The sequence below is a fragment of the Spodoptera frugiperda genome, chromosome 5 (genome assembly GCF_023101765.2).
Source record: "Spodoptera frugiperda isolate SF20-4 chromosome 5, AGI-APGP_CSIRO_Sfru_2.0, whole genome shotgun sequence".
In the NCBI taxonomy this organism is placed as follows: Eukaryota; Metazoa; Arthropoda; class Insecta; order Lepidoptera; family Noctuidae; genus Spodoptera; species Spodoptera frugiperda.
The window spans coordinates 9027945-9045363 of NC_064216.1; the positions used below are offsets into that span (position 1 = coordinate 9027945).

Sequence of the window (17419 nt, forward strand, 5' to 3'; positions counted from 1 at the left end):
TACGAATATCACAGAAATTAATAGTTTCCGTTTCTGAACGGATTTTATTTTCACAACTGTCAATGTCAAATTGGCTGATGAAATTATTGACAATTATGACATGTGTTTTTCTTGTTGCTTGTTGCGGTGGCAATAACCTAAAATCTTACTAGATTATCTTGGTTTTGAGTCAAAATACATCGAATTAGAAATAATTCTGTATCAAAACTACACATACAAGTGAAAAGTTGTAATTACCGTAAAAATGTCTGATCATAAAACTATAGAAGAAAGGACGGTGCAGGCAGAAAGGGAGGCACAGGCAATCGAAGAAGAATTAGACAAGATATCTCGAGGAGATCTGAGTTATATCGGTGACCCGCGGCTAGAGAAGCTATCCACTGAAAATGAGAAGCTAAAACATCGCTTAGTTATTTTAGAAAATGCGATTAAAGCTGAATGTTCTGGGTCTAAGTCAGCAGCTGTTAAAAAGGAACCGAAGAAGCGCCCGAACTTAATCACTGACGTCAACTCTGTTGAAGGCAACATATGTTTAGTGGATGAGCTGAAAAACATCTTCGAAGTGGCCATTACATCTGCCTATCCCGACCTGGAGGATCCCCCTGTTGTTATTACTTTGTCTGGTAACAACCCTAAATTCGGCGACTACCAATGCAATTCAGCTATGGCAATCTCACAATTATTAAAAGCTAAGAATGTTAAGACTAACCCTCGGGAAGTAGCCAATAACATCTTGAACAAAACTCCAACCTCACCTTTCATTGAACGGATAGAAGTGGCTGGTGCTGGCTTCTTAAACATTTACATCAACAAAATGATGGCTGAACACATTTTGAACTGTATTCTAAGGTTTGGAGTAAAACCTCCTCCAGTGAAAAGGGAAAAGATTGTTGTTGACTTCTCATCTCCTAACATTGCTAAAGAGATGCATGTTGGACACTTGAGGTCTACTATTATTGGCGAAAGTATTTGTCGTATACTAGAGTTCTTGGGTCATGATGTCTTGAGGATCAATCACTTAGGAGACTGGGGAACACAGTTTGGAATGTTGATTGCTCATCTCCAAGACAAATTCCCCAACTACAAGACTCACTCACCACCAATCTCAGATCTGCAAGCTTTTTACAAGGAGTCTAAGAAAAGGTTTGATGAAGATGAAGAATTTAAAAAGCGAGCTTATGCATGTGTGGTGCAGTTACAGTCACACCAGCCTGACTACATCTCTGCATGGAAACTGATATGTGATGTGTCCCGACAAGAGTTCCAGAAAATCTATGACCGTCTAGACATCAGCATCATTGACCGAGGAGAATCTTTCTATCAAGACAGAATGGATGTTGTAGTGAAGCAGTTAAAAGATGGTGGATTCTTAGAGGAAGATGAAGGCAGGCTAATCATGTGGGGAAATGCTGACAAACATGAAGGTATACCTCTAACAGTTGTAAAGTCTGATGGGGGCTACACCTATGACACATCTGACATGGCCACCATAAAACAAAGGGTAGAAGAAGAGAAAGGAGATAGGTTTATTTACGTTACTGATGCTGGTCAAGCCACACACTTTGTTATCATAGAGGCTTGTGCCCGCAGGGCTGGTATCTTGAAGAATAATCAGAAGATAGAACATGTTGGTTTTGGTGTAGTGCTAGGAGAGGACAAGAAGAAATTCAAAACAAGGTCTGGTGACACTATAAAGCTTATTGAGTTGCTTGATGAAGGTTTGAAAAGGTCCATGGACAAACTGGTTGAGAAGGGACGAGACAAAGTCTTGTCACCTGAAGAACTGAAGCAGGCCCAAGAAGCCATTGCCTATGGATGTATTAAATATGCTGATCTCTCACACAACAGGATTAATGATTACATATTCTCTTTTGATAAGATGTTGGATGACAAAGGTAACACTGCTGTGTACCTCTTGTATGCTTTGACTAGGATCAGGTCAATAGCAAGGACTGCACAGATCTCACAGGAGCAACTGAAGGCTGAGATTGAAAAGTCCGGCTTTAAGTTTGGCCATGAAGCTGAATGGAAACTGGGAAAAGTGTTACTAAGGTTCCCAGAAATCATATTGAAAGTATCCAGTGATTTATACCTGCATAGCCTGTGTGAATACTTGTATGAAATATCATCAGCATTCACCGAGTTTTACGACAAGTGCTACTGTGTCGAGAAGGATAAGGAAGGAAAGATTGTCAAGATAATCTACGAAAGGTTGATGTTGTGTGAAATCACCGCCAGAGTCATGGAGAAATGCTTAGAGATCTTAGGAATCAAAACTGTATCCAAAATGTAACTAACTACTCAAAGTAGGTACTTACTCATTAGTTTTAGGCATATCACAATTTTAATTTATACCACTAACCATTTTTAATGCCTAAAGGTTTGTATTAATAAATAATAAGAGTAAATTGTTTGTAAAATTTTATTTATTGAGTTCCCAAAAACCTCTACAAAACTATACCAGGGTCCGATATCAAAGGTAACTTCATGTTCATAACACTATCTGTTAGAAAAATTATATAGAATAGTCACTGGATTTTATTTGTAAAGCAGGTAACATATTAGACAGAATTCTTAATAATTTAAAAAGTTGATATAAATTAAAATAAATATTGTACTTGTACACAAATGTTCGAGTTCAACTGTTTAATCGATAGAAAATCGATAAAATTCTTGTTTGAAGACAGCCATTTATCGATAAACAAGATCGATCGTCAATGAGGACTAAGTTTGTTCTCATCCTCGATATGTGGTCACACATAGAAACTGCGTGGAACAGGCTTCTACCAAGCTTACAATAGAACGCAGTCCACTGTGTTACCTGCCTTACGTGAAGATGTTTGCATTATCTTACCATCTACAACAATACACGTTACATCACATTAAACATCGCACAGACAACAAGTTATTGCTCTCGTACGAGTGTCCACCGATACAATAGTGTCAAATAATCCCTGGCATTAGACAAACAATGGTCTCAAGTAAATCTCGAATATTTCAACGGTGGACGCTCCTACGATAGCCGATTATGTATAACGAGATGATTATTCCCACTAATTAATACATCAAAATCTAGTTTTTGTTACATTGACGTAATACGCCATAATATTGTTGAATTTACATAAAACTTTAACATTATAATGGGTACAATTTTCAACAGTGGGAAACGATTAAATCACCTGTAGTCTAAAGTTAATTTAAAATGGAATATTTCAGCTAAAATATAAATATTTATTTCTTATTAACTCGAATTATCAATTTTATTTTCAATTTTATCATATTCTAATATTAAGCCATAATTTTAATTTATTTAAAAGTCAGACAGAGTTTTAAAATAGAGGAGTTTGTGACTCAAGGTGGTTGGAAAATAAAAAAGGTACGTCAAAGGAAGACGGCCGTAAGAGAGTTTGATTACATTAAAATGTATGGAATTATAAAGGAATGTTAATTTGATTTAGAAGACCTACCAATAGCATCTCTGGAAGACTTGAGACACGCATTGCTTTAGCAACAATAACATTTACAGCGACAGTCACTAACAGTCGTAACACGAGCACATACAACATGTATTTGGCTAGGTACTATCAAAGCGACAAGTATTACATACCGGTACTGTCGAGCACAATTCGATATTATAATGACTACAGAAAATTGTCTCCATCGTACGTATTTAATAATAGGACCCTAATAATATCCGAAACATTACTGTTACACGTTTCGACGCTACCCTTCCCTACTTACGAATACTTTGCACTTTAGAGGAGTTCTCGTCTACTTTGATATTACAAACAGGTATCGCTACAACGCCTGTCTGACACCGTACTCTAAAACAAAAATACCTTTCCCTAATTTTAAAATAAATTTCATATCATTTAACTAATTGTAGTGAGATAATTATGTTGAATGAATTAATAATTTCAGTGTTTGTGCATTCTTGTAATAGTTGATTATTACCCTGTGATAACCTTGGCTAACCGGTTGTCATGATTCTTTACTCAACCAATTCGCTTGTAATGTCATAAGCCGCGCATCCGAAATGTAATTAGCCTAAATAAAACCGTCCAGTATCAATGACTCGGTTGTTGATCTTTCAACCACGCGGCTGTATGCACGTTGCATAAAATTAATTCACATTCAATACACAAATGTTTGTAGCAAATACAATGACTAGAATGATTACAAAATCAAAATATAGCACTTGATTCATGCGACACTAAAACCTTCGATTAGGTAACCCATTGAAAGATAATTACAAATTAACACATTTTATCATAAAGTAATGCTATCGCTTTAGCAAGAGTATTTGTAGTCCAAACAGGTTAAAGGTCTGAAGGTATACATTTCATTTCCCTCTGTCCATTGTGTGAGCACGCAACTGTCCAAGTATGGAGGCGCTGTCGTCCTAGTTTTGAAACAGAGTCGATTGTTCAGGTATCGTAAGAGCACAGTGAGCGCAGGGACACAGGGAACAATGCTCGGCGGTGCCAGCGTGATAACACATCCCTCGCGTGTAGGTACCTACCACTGCCACCAACACGCAACCGATACCTCGCACATCCTACTGCAATCATTGGAAGTCTGGCAAAATATTACCTAATCACACGAACGATTGAGCAATCCTTAAAAAATCTAAATTGGGACATATAAATAAATAATTTAGGTAAAATTAAATAAACATTATTGAAGATGTTAAAATTTTAAAATCCTATTCCATAGACACGAGATGGTATATACATTCAACTAGCTAAACTATAACGACTAATACTAGGTAAGGAAAAGTCACATTGAGGTGTATAAAAGATTTCGCTGAAAAAACTGGATTCCGTATAAGTATAATAAGTTAATAGGTATAAACGTTTCTAAAAACCCTCAATACGATTTTTTTAAATAGTTACTCTAAAAAGGGTTGGATTGGTCTCGAGATTCTGAGATACGACTACAAACACTACAACAATAGTACAATAAGTTCAACAATATGTTACAAAATATACACACATTTACCATTTGTAGTAAGTTTGGCCGAACGTGGTTCATGCTGCTAATATGTAACGTTACGTCTAATAAATACTCGTATCTATAGTGTCTGTGAGGGGCGCGCCATACTGCTCTCGGCAACCGTCACTGCCACACGACAAGCGTCTGTCTCATGCAGGATGTGGACATCACACATGACGGACAACACTACTGGGACACTGGAAAAAACCGCTTATCGTCCACTGTCTTATAGGACGACATGCAACTTATAAGAAAGACATTGAGCCCTCCCCAAGCTTAAAGTGAAATTGCTGCTCTAACCGCAAGGAATTGTCTTATACGTTATAACATACAAAACAAATCCTTATGTAGGCTATGTTAGAAAACTAAACCCCTCAATTTAAATGGAAACACCATTTAAATCAACCACTTCCAAAGTTAAATTACTTTCTATTTCAAAGAAAATCCATTTCGTTGTTTATCGCTTTCGTGATAGGACAACGGTCAATCCGGACAAACATTTGTCTATAAATACTGTTCGTGAATAGAGTTGTAAACCGATTGACAAGTTTACAAAACTTTGTTATCGAGTATCGTACTCCACTCGATAGGTACTCGTAGTTCGTAAACGACTACTACTCATTACGGTGTACATAATGTGGGCGAGCGAAGCAGCAACAGGAATACATTTCCTTCGCAATTTCCTGCCGAAATCATCGACCGATTAATCGATAAATGTGTAGGGGAAGTCAGCTCAAAGCGGCCATAGGAGGCAAAGCGGCCACTCTTAATTTTTCGGTTATTTGAAATGATAGCGCAACGTTGCTGTTCTGTACGTATAACCAAACCTCCCTCTCCGCGCCAGTCACTCATTTTCAGGAAGGAGAACGAACGCGTGGTTCTAGTAACGACAAATATCTTTTTGTGCGTTTTGTTAAAATAATACGAGGTAAGTTCAACCTGTTTTGGTCAAAACTATTTATATTAAAATGCTTTTATTGCACGTTTAACGTTACTTATCTATTTTGCCTTTTTTGTGTGGTATTTGCTTCGAAATATAGTTAATAATGTGAGTGAAAATATTTTTTTTAATAAAATGGTTGAAAAAGGCAAAGCGGCCCGGGCAAAGCGGTCAACTGACCGCTTTGCCCTTACTTTCATATTATCGCTGCATAGATATAATTTTTATTTATTTTGTTTACACCACAACAGGAAGAAGGCGTCTTAGAGTACTTGTTTCATATGGACAACCTCTTTTTTGGCCTCACAAAGGAAGATTTTTTGCAGCTTATTTTTCAATTTGCTGAATCAAACCATATTCCACATCCTTTTAAAAATGAAACGGCTGGACACGATTTTTATAAAGGCTTCATCATGTGTCATCCTAATTTGACCTGGCGACAACCAGAACCCCACATCCATAGCCAGTGCTCGAGGCTTCAACAAATCCCAAGTATATCGATTTTTATAAATTACTTTTATGACTGACTGTGATTAAAATAGGTAAAATGTTGTTGATTTTTTTTTATGTGAATTATATGTGTTGATTTTTGATTTTGCATTTTTATTTTGTCAATCACGGTATTTTCCAACAAAAAACAATTCATTGCTTGAAAACTTTTGGGGTGGCCACGTTGCCCTTACCCCCGTGGCCGCTTTGGGCGACCACTCGGGCAAAGCGGTTTTATGACAAGTTTTCGTAATCTGCAAATCATATGATTATTATTCAACTTACGTAAATTTCAATTGGCCATTACAAAAATTCGATAAATTCTCGACTAGCTAGTATAAAATTCTCTTTAAAAATCTTTCGTTCAATGGCTTTTTTTTAAACTCAAAGTTAAGGTGGCCGCTTTGAGCTGACTTCCCTAATACTCTACACTAGTGTAGACGCAATGTTTTAATGGCTGCATGTTATACAAACAAAACCCATTTAAATAAAGAACACCGTAATGTGAACTATGTATAAAATCATTAGTCATGCATTGATGTCGATATTATAAGTTGCCTCCAAAATATGTAGGTATGTGAGTGTCCTCAGTTGTATTGCTATTTCCCGTCAACATGTAATTCAATATCTGATATAAGAAAGATGAGTGACACGTGTTGAACACAGCTCCGGAGTACAAGCGTGGATGCTGCGGCATGTGGCCTTGATGTGACAATATTGATTGCAGTATGGCGCGTGGAGAGACCGGAAGCTCACGTAACTGTATACCACGGTAACTTACACGTACTACCTGCGCGACTCGACTCGAGCACTACTCTATGTCATAATATTTACATGCATACGATATTGTTCTGGCGACACGCAGTCCCGACGGACTTGTGTTTAAATTAACTAACTACGATATGCGTTGAAATTTTGTTTAGAAAAATGTACAATTACAACAGATGACTAATAATTTTCATTGCAAAATTTCAATTAGTGCTCATCCTACCGAAAAAATATAACAACCGCGTATTATATGTCGATTACGGTAGTACACATCCACTCGAATAGGTATACACTTACGATTCGTCCCGGCTAACAGCATCAAACCTACTGTAGTTTATTTTAGTCTATACCAAATCACTACACAAAAGATTCACACACACATTACGAAGTTAACGACTGCACAAAGCCGCAAATCGGAGCTGCAACACCGTCGATCGTCCGATACTTCGGACGATTGTCGGTTGAATTATTTAATCTGCGGCCTTGTTGTCGAGTTAGGATACAAAAATAGCTTTAGAGAGCTCTAATAATGGAGATTCAATAGGTTAAAGGGGCAGTCTTCAATGAGATTTAAGTTCTGGGAAGAGATGTCGCAGGATGGCCAAGTAATGAACGGTGGCAGCCAGCGCGACGAATATGTGCCAGATGGCGTGAGCGAAGGGAATGCGGCCGTCCGACTTGAAGAAGAACACGCCGGCCAGGTACAGCATGCCGCCCAGCTTCAGGTCGTACATCGCCGGGAACTGGTGCTGGAAAACAAATACCACACGTTAACATGCAAACATACAATACTTACTTAAATGGCTACTGACGGAAAACGATTTATAAGGGAAATAAAATTAGCTTTTAATAAAACAAAAATCAATTACGAGCAGTCCCCTTATAACATGCAGAACTACAACAAACACGGTTACTTAACTACATCAAAGTGAAGCAATGATTGGATAATAAAACGGTCAGGTACGACCAGTCCTAATTAAACACAACACAAAATGACTTCGCTACGTTTAATCAAAGGGACGTAGTTCAACAACCGACAGCGCTCAGAATTGCTCAACAAAGCAAATATACATGAAAAGGTCGTTACTTTGACAATACTGGCAAATGAAGAAAGAATTCTGCCAAAACGTTGATTATGTGAAGAATGAGACCGAAATGAACTGCGCTTGTTGAACTCTAAAAGAAAATAAAATGGAGTAAGACGAGAAGGTACCTAAGACATTTCCATGCAGATTATAAACAGAGAGTTTCAAGTAGGTATCTGAATGAGATGAGAGAGTCTTGTATCATGTACTTGATTCAGTAATACCATTCAAGGTAAACTTTTATATAAGCCGTATATACAAGAGAGTCCAGAGCGAGGTATCGTTAAATATTTGCACAAAATGGGAAAAATAAATGGACGTGTATTGATTTTCGCTCAATTCCAAAATTAGCTCGGTCCCGCACTGATTTAATTTGTTTTAATTACGGGCGTGATAGCCTTTTTATGAATAATTTTCATAGCCGTAAAATTGAAACTCAATATTATTTCGATCCCCTATAAGTTTTAATTAGAAATTGGTTCTGGAATATGAACGTCATCTAAACACTCCTTGATAATAAGAACATTGTATAGTTGTTGCATGCATTTTGGCAAGAGATTACAAATACATATTAGATACAATTTACAATTAGTAACGCTTCACAAACGTTTACACGTGGTTTCGAAGAGTGCCAAAGCTTAGCGTCGGTGCTAAGAATTCTATAGAGCACGTGAATCTATTCCCACCGCTAATATTTGATGGGATATCCAAGAACATATTTTAAAAGAACATGTAACCATATATATTTATTATTTAGGAAGCATGATATCCAAGTGAGCAACTAGTTATTCATTTTTAGGAATTCATATTTAAGAAGATGATTTTGACACCTGCCACCAAATTCTATCAAAAACTTATGGTGAAGGGTATCTCACCCTTCCACAGGAAAGGGTTTGCCTTTCCTAAGGCTTTATAATGTACAAGAAAGTACCTATCTTGTTCGTCAATTATGATGGAAGAGGACAAACCGTAAAATAGCTTTAATTTTGCTTATAAACAACGAGGTACCAAATATTTTGTTTCCGTTAATACAAAAAATACAATAAGGGAAACTGTCATGGCGGTGCGGTGCCCCAAAATGTCACGGATCGGCGCTTCCATTAAATATTTCAACCTCGGAAAGAAAATTACACACGCTAGATACACGATGTTGGTATAACATGAACGATATCAATAATGCGATATTGATTACCCTTTTTATTCAAAACTAATAAACATTTAATTTGTAGGTTTTAATTGCTTTCATTAAATTGCTACAAGACTTAATTACTGTGTATTTATGGGTGATATTGTAGAAAGTATTGCTACGATATTTCTCATTTAAGAATTGAAAATTGTAGGAAATGCTGCTACAGAGATTCATATTACAGTTTTTTAATGGTAGGTCCAAAATCGGGAGTATCAAGAGTCCAGAGTTAGATACCTATTAGAGAAACTACATGTGGTTACACTTATCCTTCTACCACTAAAGGGACAAACCAGCTGGTCGTTAGTAAATAATGCCTTCGTAGTTTTAGCCCAGTAACTAACCTATAATGTTCTGTATTTAGAAACGAAATGTTAATGTATTCTTACACATTATAATTAATTAATTAGATCACCAAAACGCTACCAAATTCTATTGGGAACTCGCTACAATTGTAAATTCAAGTCCATAAATTATTAAGTTCTATTCAAAGTAGGTTGTACTTGAAACGGGGTTTAACTAACACTGAAATCGATTCTCTTCCTACAAACAAATAATTCAAATGCTGGTTGATTGCCCTATTGTTCCAGTGCTCTACTCTAAGTTGGGTGACAGGTTTGATGAAATCAGGTCGAAAAAATACTTCCTATCCACATTTTAAACCTTGGACATTTCTGTGTACTAGTGGTCGCCTAGTGGTCGAAATTCGACCATATACGATTTAATTTACAATAGGTACCACTTAACATACGTTCAAGGATAATTTTTATTTAACTCAAACTCAAACAAACTCTTTTATAAAACTCTATTCATACCTATAAGACGTGAGAATATCATCGCAATGTCTGTCAATTTTGACGTTTTGTCAAATACGATCAGATACTATGCATGTGTGTGTAATGTTTTATTTATTGATTTAATGTACTTTATAAGCATTATTATTGAAAAATATTAGCGTTCTGCACTTCTCCTACATATAAACTATAAGTGTACCAAATTTTATGCTCCTACGTCCGCCCAATTTTCGTAAAAATGAATATAAAGTTTTTGCATCACGTATTAATATATAGATTTTTTATTACATTCAACACAACAGAACACACAACTAATTTATTATTATGTTATCGGTTGATGTGATTAATAAATAATCGGGGGAAATTATTAACATTAGCTCTATTTAATTCCTGTCAAAAACCTAGATCGATCCTGAGTTTTTGTTTAAGACCATTTATAAATTACGATTACTGTTACAATTAAAAATTTTAGACCAGAACCAGATCTTAAAATTGTCGTTTGTAACTACGATAGAAACAGCCGGCAGTTATTACATTACTCTAAAAATAAGTTCATACAATATAACTAGAGTTACCCTCGCAGTCCGCCCTCACACGAACAATGCGAACAATGAGCGCACAATGTACGAAGTAATATTTTAGAGTTGCTAGTCTCCGCTGGGAATGTGGCCAGTTAACTACATTTCAATCTCCCGGCGATACGAGCCAGCTTCTAAATTAAATTTATGTGACGCGACATCAATACTCCTGAGGCTTGTGTAGTCATAGATGAAAATATGTTATTACATTTTTCCCGTACCTTTCAAATAGACGCTTGGAAAATCCGCAAGAGGTAGAAGAATCTAAATTTTTAAGACCATTCTTGAAGAAGAGACTGAATAGTAAAAGTTTTAGTTTTCCTTACTTCAATTCACATAGGCTATCCTAACTTTTCCTTGAGTAACTAGGAGACAACGTGCAGAAATAAACATAATCTATCATGAAAAGAGTCCCAAAACGGTCAATATGTTTTCGGAACCGCTTATGTGACATCCTTGGGGACTTATAAATAGACATCCTTTCTATATTATCAATATCATAATTGAAGGCCGACGCAGAAGAGGGACCTTTAGCCGTAATAACCAAGGACAAATTGCTATGAACTACCATTTCTCATTCGATGGGTCGGGATAATTTTTAGTACAATATATAATGGAATCGCTTTTTATGTGGTTTTCGATGCAGATGCGGCAGATACAAGAAAAATAACGATTTAGAGAGTTTAGAATCTGACGCAAAGCAGAATTTTACTGCTAACTATTAATACTTTAAACATTTAAAGGCAAAAACGCTTGTGATGGTCTCCATAAAACCTATAAAATGTGGGTCTACATTTTTAAAACCGCGTTTCGCGCTACAGTAGAACTTTTCACGCCAGAACGCTGCAGAAAACCACTTTAGCAATCACGAGTGACATGTTGACAGCAAAGCTCCCGGCTTTGTGGCTCAACTTCAGAATACAATGCTACGAACACTAATTTATGCAGTACTACGACATAGATACTGCATCATGACAAGTGTAATTCCTTTGTAACTTAGGTATGTACATACATTATGTCTTTTTTTCTGATGGTAAACGAAAGCCTTCGAGACTTCAAACGTCGGTATAATTATGAAGTAGAAAAATCCGTATATAGAATAGAATCCGGCGTTACTTCGCGTAAATCCACGCGACACTAACAATAGCTTCAGCTTATAGATGTATTTTTTATAATCGCAGCTTCGAGCTTTGGGAGCGCCAAGTCGACACCTCCTGAGGATACTCCGTGGAGGAGCTGAACATATGTCGAGTGGTATATTGCATGTCGTGTGTGTGTTTTTATGTTGCACCTCTGCTGCATGAGCATTTAATAGCGAGCGGGAGAGCGGTGCTGCACACCGCATGATAATAAATACATCTTTAAGCGGATTTAAAACTAAAAATCTAATGTATTGTTAGTGTAGAAAAATCCGCTCATTATAAGTGCGACGTACAAGATACAATAAAAAGAAAAGACTTTGTTACAAGAGTGAATCATATAATACAATTTTTGTTACCAAAGCAATGATTTTATTGACATTCTCGAATAACGTTAAAGTGCATGCGGCCTTCACACTGAATACATTGAGCTCAGTTCAACGTCGGATCCGTTTAATTAATACAATTCAATTCATCTTTATTAAATAGCCGGAAGGATTGTGGATACATAAGTTAAATTGCGTATTGTTCAGCAGCTGGACTATGAGACGCCTCTACGTAAAAGGATTCGCCAGAAACTCCTTGACAGGCGGATTAGAGATCGCAGTTTACAAGGTTCAGGTTTATCAGAGAGTGCTGCTGCTCGGTATTTGTTTAATGAGCTGTCTTTTAGTCAGCTCTTACGACAACCGCGAGAACATTGAGCACAATTATTTAAGTCATGATAAAACAGCTAATATTGCAACTATTGGACCTTTTCCTATTCCTATCCTATAGGAATATTTCTACCCCTATTGAGAAAAACACCCGTATCTACCTAATTGTGACATTGCGTGAGCGTATCAGAAAAGAGGTAACAAAATAAGACACGTAACGGGAAATAATGACTAGTTCTGTATAATATTCATCTATAACACATAATTAGATGAACGAGTATAATATCTTAGTAAACTTGCTTCTAGGAATATCCATAATTACTATTATGTTTTAATCTTAGTATGTTTTAAGACAATGATTTTGTGACTGAGTATATCAAGACAATTAAATAAACAATTTATTCTACTTCTTCGTAGTTTTAGTGAATCGAAGCACGATTTTATGGAAGAGGTCTTCAGTTTCATAGATTTGACGATTGCCTACAGTTAATTAAGAGTTTTTAACGTCTTAGATGGTCATATAGTTAGTATTGGAGAATGACACCGTTCGCAACGGACCACGAGGTAATAGACGACTATTACTTATCTACATTCAGTGTAGTGAATAGTTATTGTGGCGAAAACAAGTGTACGAGTAGTGTCTCCTCAGTCTCCTACACCTTCTAGGAATCAGTTCTGCTCACACCACAACAACAAAATTCACACAAACTTTGTAAGACAAAGTTCAACAAACGAGAGACTGCATTGAGTGATTAATCCAATTGCATGTTCCTCTAAACATGAGTCAAGGCAAACCACAGTAAAAATGCTTTGCGTTCTAAACGGTACCGAGTTACTTATCTTTATACATACGAGTCGCAAAACAACTCCAAATCGGAGATTGTTTATATAGAAATAGGTAGTACTTTTCACCATTTATATTATAAGTCCAATATAATAGGGGGTGAGCCTATTGCCATAATATACTGGGCACGATCCTAGACTTCAAAAATATATCTAATCTAATTTTATATAAAACTAGATGTACAAATATTGCATGTGAATTTATACGCTAATAAATTTGAAATTCCTGAAATGGATCTTTAATTCTTTTTTAGTGTTTTTTTGTTCACACTGATGTAAAAGTGCTTTTCAACTTTTACAACTATGCATATTCTATCTGTCACTCCATCAATATTAACGAAACAGTTTTATTCAACCCTACATTGACATGATATAGGTACAAAAGGACCATGACCTAGTTTAGCATCAGATTTTCATCCCGGTAACTCGCAGATTGTTTATTTTAGTTACAAGTTTAGATTTGTTTATAGTTTGCGTACATTATATTACATAGAATATTCATCAAGGTATGTTAACCTAAGTATAAGTCATGGCCAATCGTACAAGGTCGCGGTATGAACGTCTTAATACTCGTTTGTTAGCAAAAACCTCATATTGGTGTTTTAATAATCTTGTTACTATGCTTTGAAGTGTAGTGCTTACATATTAAAGAGGGCACTAGTGTCTAATTAAATAAAAAGAGCAAATATTGAAATATTTAGATTAGATCAATCTCTGACTAAAAGGTTTTAGTGTAGAACATGGTCATTCGGACCAACATAATATTTATGAGTGTTAACATAACGCCAATAAGGCGTAAAAGAAGTTTTCGTTCAGAGAATTTTCAGAAAATTATATCTAACTAGCGGATCCTGCGAACTTTACTTTGTCTTGGAAAATTTCTGCGGGTCACAAGAATCTTCTCCTAATTGTAACAAACCCAACAAAAAAAGAATTAGCGAAATCAGTTCAGCTGTTCTCGAGATTTGCGCTTAGCAACATATTTGGCTGTTCATTTTTATATTACAGAAGATTAATTTTCTAAATTAATTAACTATTTATTGAGCTACTGGCCCGTATTATGTAAATGTTAGCCTTCTGCTCCCATTATTACTATTTTTATCGTTTTTCGTACTAGCCACAAGGGCGCTCGGGTCACCTTTCATTATACCTATTCTTTAGAAAAAGGTTTTTCTTTTTAATACAACATAACTACGTATGTATTTTTCTATATCTGTTACCACGCGAATTGTACTTGAATTTAAATGTAGTTTTCCCTTTATTTATTTATATCTACCTTTCCTTTTTCACCATAAATAAGGAAAAGGGTGTATTAGTCCCATACCTTACTCACTACGGTTAATACAAATTCTCTTGCGAGTTGCTGGATACGATAGATAAACCACAAAATTTAAATATTTTAACTGAATACAGGGATATCGCACCCACTAGTGGAACTTAGGACTACAAGTATAATGCTAAAAGAATTTTCAACTAATGCAAAGTAAAGAGTAGCCCTCTATTTTTCTTCCTATCAAAAAAATTATACCTGTCCAAAAGATGCTTACATAACACACACCTTGATACAATACATGTACAAAATATTTATATTTAGAAGTTGTGATAGATTACACAAGGCTGGCCCATATGTGCAGAGAGCAAGCAATTTCTCTCAGCTGACATTTACATCAGATGTGGGTAGATACAATCGACGTTCCCATTCAGTTTCAGCTCGGCACTAGCATAAACAATGCACTATTTATAGATACGGGAGTATCTATAGCCTGTGGGTATCTAGTGACATTCGAAGTGAGACTTCAACTTTATATGATCATATTTAAAGATCAGATTGAATTAACAGACAGATATTATATTCTTACTGATTATGATGAAGATGACTGATACGAAAAATAAGATTATATTTACAAATCGATCAACCCATTTGGGGATAGAACACATTTAACACCTATTTAACAGCTATCCCGAAAAATAATCTATTCTGCGTATTCAATAAGTAAAACTGGACGCATCCACAGGAGAAATAAAAGCAGCGAAGAATTACTAGTCACCAATAGAGGTATAATATACAAATCCCTACTGACTATAATGTACTGATATTAAAAGACTAACCACCATTACAGACAGCAATTAACCTTCTACAGTCAATATCATAGAAGGGAAAATAATACTAGACATAGCCCCCATCAGGGTCTACATTTCCTCGAGGGGGAAACGGTACGGCCATGAGAAAATAGCCAACTATATACACACTACAGTACTCATACATAATACCTAAGCACAAAAAATATTAACATTTATTTCAGACTTTCGTACAAAGGCGTTATATTTCAAAGCTAAACGTGTACAAAGAGGTTTTGCATGTCACACGTACATTACAGAAGATAAGAGTCTCCAACAAAGGTAGGCACTTGGCTCCTGAATACTAAGACTTGTTGAATAACTACATTTCTTTATACGACTTCTGTGTAACCTAATGGTCTCTTGATAAACTTAGGCCATGAACTTTGTACCATTTACCTTATAATAGAGAGTTATTACGTGAAACCATTAATGTATTGCAAAGTATGTATCAGAACTACTTTGTAATCTATTATCGCGTAATGGAATTTCTTTAGTATGCTGTTCTAGTATCATAATACCGTTGAGCTTATTAATTGTATCGATGTGTGTTAGAAGTTTGGGAAAACCTAATATGTTTCGGTCGTAAATTAACAACTTTGGAGCGAGTGTAAGTAAAAATAATATGAGGTAACCTTGTTTTGAAACCTAAATCAGTTTGTGATTATAAAGTTGTTCTCTAGCTGACTCTAGCTCACTTGAAAAGATTTTCAAATTAACTACTAAAGAAACACTCTGTAACTTTAAATCGTAGGTTCTGTATAAATTATAATGAAAGTGGCTTAAATGTACAAAAACTCTAAATTATCTGAAACCATAAAAATATACGTTTGAACTTGAAGACTTACCTTTGCAAAGACTACATTTCAAACAAACATTAAGAGAGAAAAGTGCAAGCACTAAGCCGACCAAAATATGTCCGGTAACATTACACACAACGACACGACACTAACCTTTAGTACTTACCATAATAAACAAACAATTACATAATAGAAGTAACGCCAACACATACACATGAATAATAAACTACGTCACCGCAAACAAGCAAACATGCACGTGCAAATAGCATAAAGCGATCATAGAAAGAATGCGCGTCAATACTTTTTAATAAAAACAAAGAGAAAAAAATAACTAACATTTTGTGGTTACTTAAATAAGTACGTGAACGCATCCTCTCTATGCTAGCACTAAGTCATAGTAGGTAATAAGCGTGCAGACACTCGCACGTGATATTTTCAGCACCGCAACTGCACTTGATAGTGACGGGTCACGTTTGTTTACATTGCGCCACGCAATTAACTCACACAAAACTATCATCGAAGACTTTCCGAAGAAATATAATGATAAATTACTCAAATGCCATTTCTAGAAAGATTTGCATGCACGGGAACTAGGTACATAGATACGGCCGTTTACGTATATAATCGGATTTTGGCATTAATCTCATTACTAAATGTATTAAGTAATTTGGAGTAACATTATCCGAACAGTTACCGTGCCGAAAATAACAAGTTACTAAGCCATGGACGTACATTAGACGTGACAATGATGGCCGCCGGACCTAGCCCCATGACCAGATAGAGGAGCAGCTCCAACATCTTGTATCTCTCGTGGAAGATCTGTTGGTACGTGATGCCGAGGACAGCCAGCAGCCAGATCACCCACCGCAGTTCCCTGAGCATCCAGCAGGAGAGCGTGCCGACCGTCAGCCACGGGAAGTAGGAACTCGCGATGAATATGTAAATCATTGCCCGGTCGCAACGGTGCAGGAAGTGTTTCATTTTACTGTGAAATTTAGTTTGCATTTAGCACATACATTTTAGTATAC

At 36.1% G+C, this 17419-nt stretch overlaps 2 protein-coding genes across 2 annotated transcripts in view; one reads left to right on the forward strand and one right to left on the reverse strand.

Moving 5' to 3' along the window:
- Nucleotides 1-86: 86 nt before the first annotated feature.
- LOC118271999 (arginine--tRNA ligase, cytoplasmic) lies at nt 87-2408 on the forward strand. The gene has a single exon (XM_035588287.2). The coding sequence runs from the start codon at nt 245-247 to the stop codon at nt 2291-2293; it is 2049 nt and encodes a 682-aa protein (XP_035444180.2). The 5' UTR covers nt 87-244; the 3' UTR covers nt 2294-2408.
- Nucleotides 2409-17419, reverse strand: part of LOC118272001 (monocyte to macrophage differentiation factor 2) — a 30693-nt gene continuing 15682 nt past the window's right edge. Inside the window, exons 3-4 of the mRNA XM_035588289.2 lie at nt 17124-17376; nt 2409-7941 (exon numbers count right to left, since the gene is read on the reverse strand). Coding sequence (XP_035444182.1) covers nt 7753-7941; nt 17124-17376 — 442 coding nt within the window. The 3' untranslated portion in view covers nt 2409-7752. The remainder of the gene's footprint in view (nt 7942-17123; nt 17377-17419) is intronic.

Excerpts from the sequence above, each read along its gene's own strand:
- LOC118271999 (XM_035588287.2), top strand. The coding sequence starts at position 245 with ATGTCTGATCATAAAACTATAGAAGAAAGGACGGTGCAGGCAGAAAGG.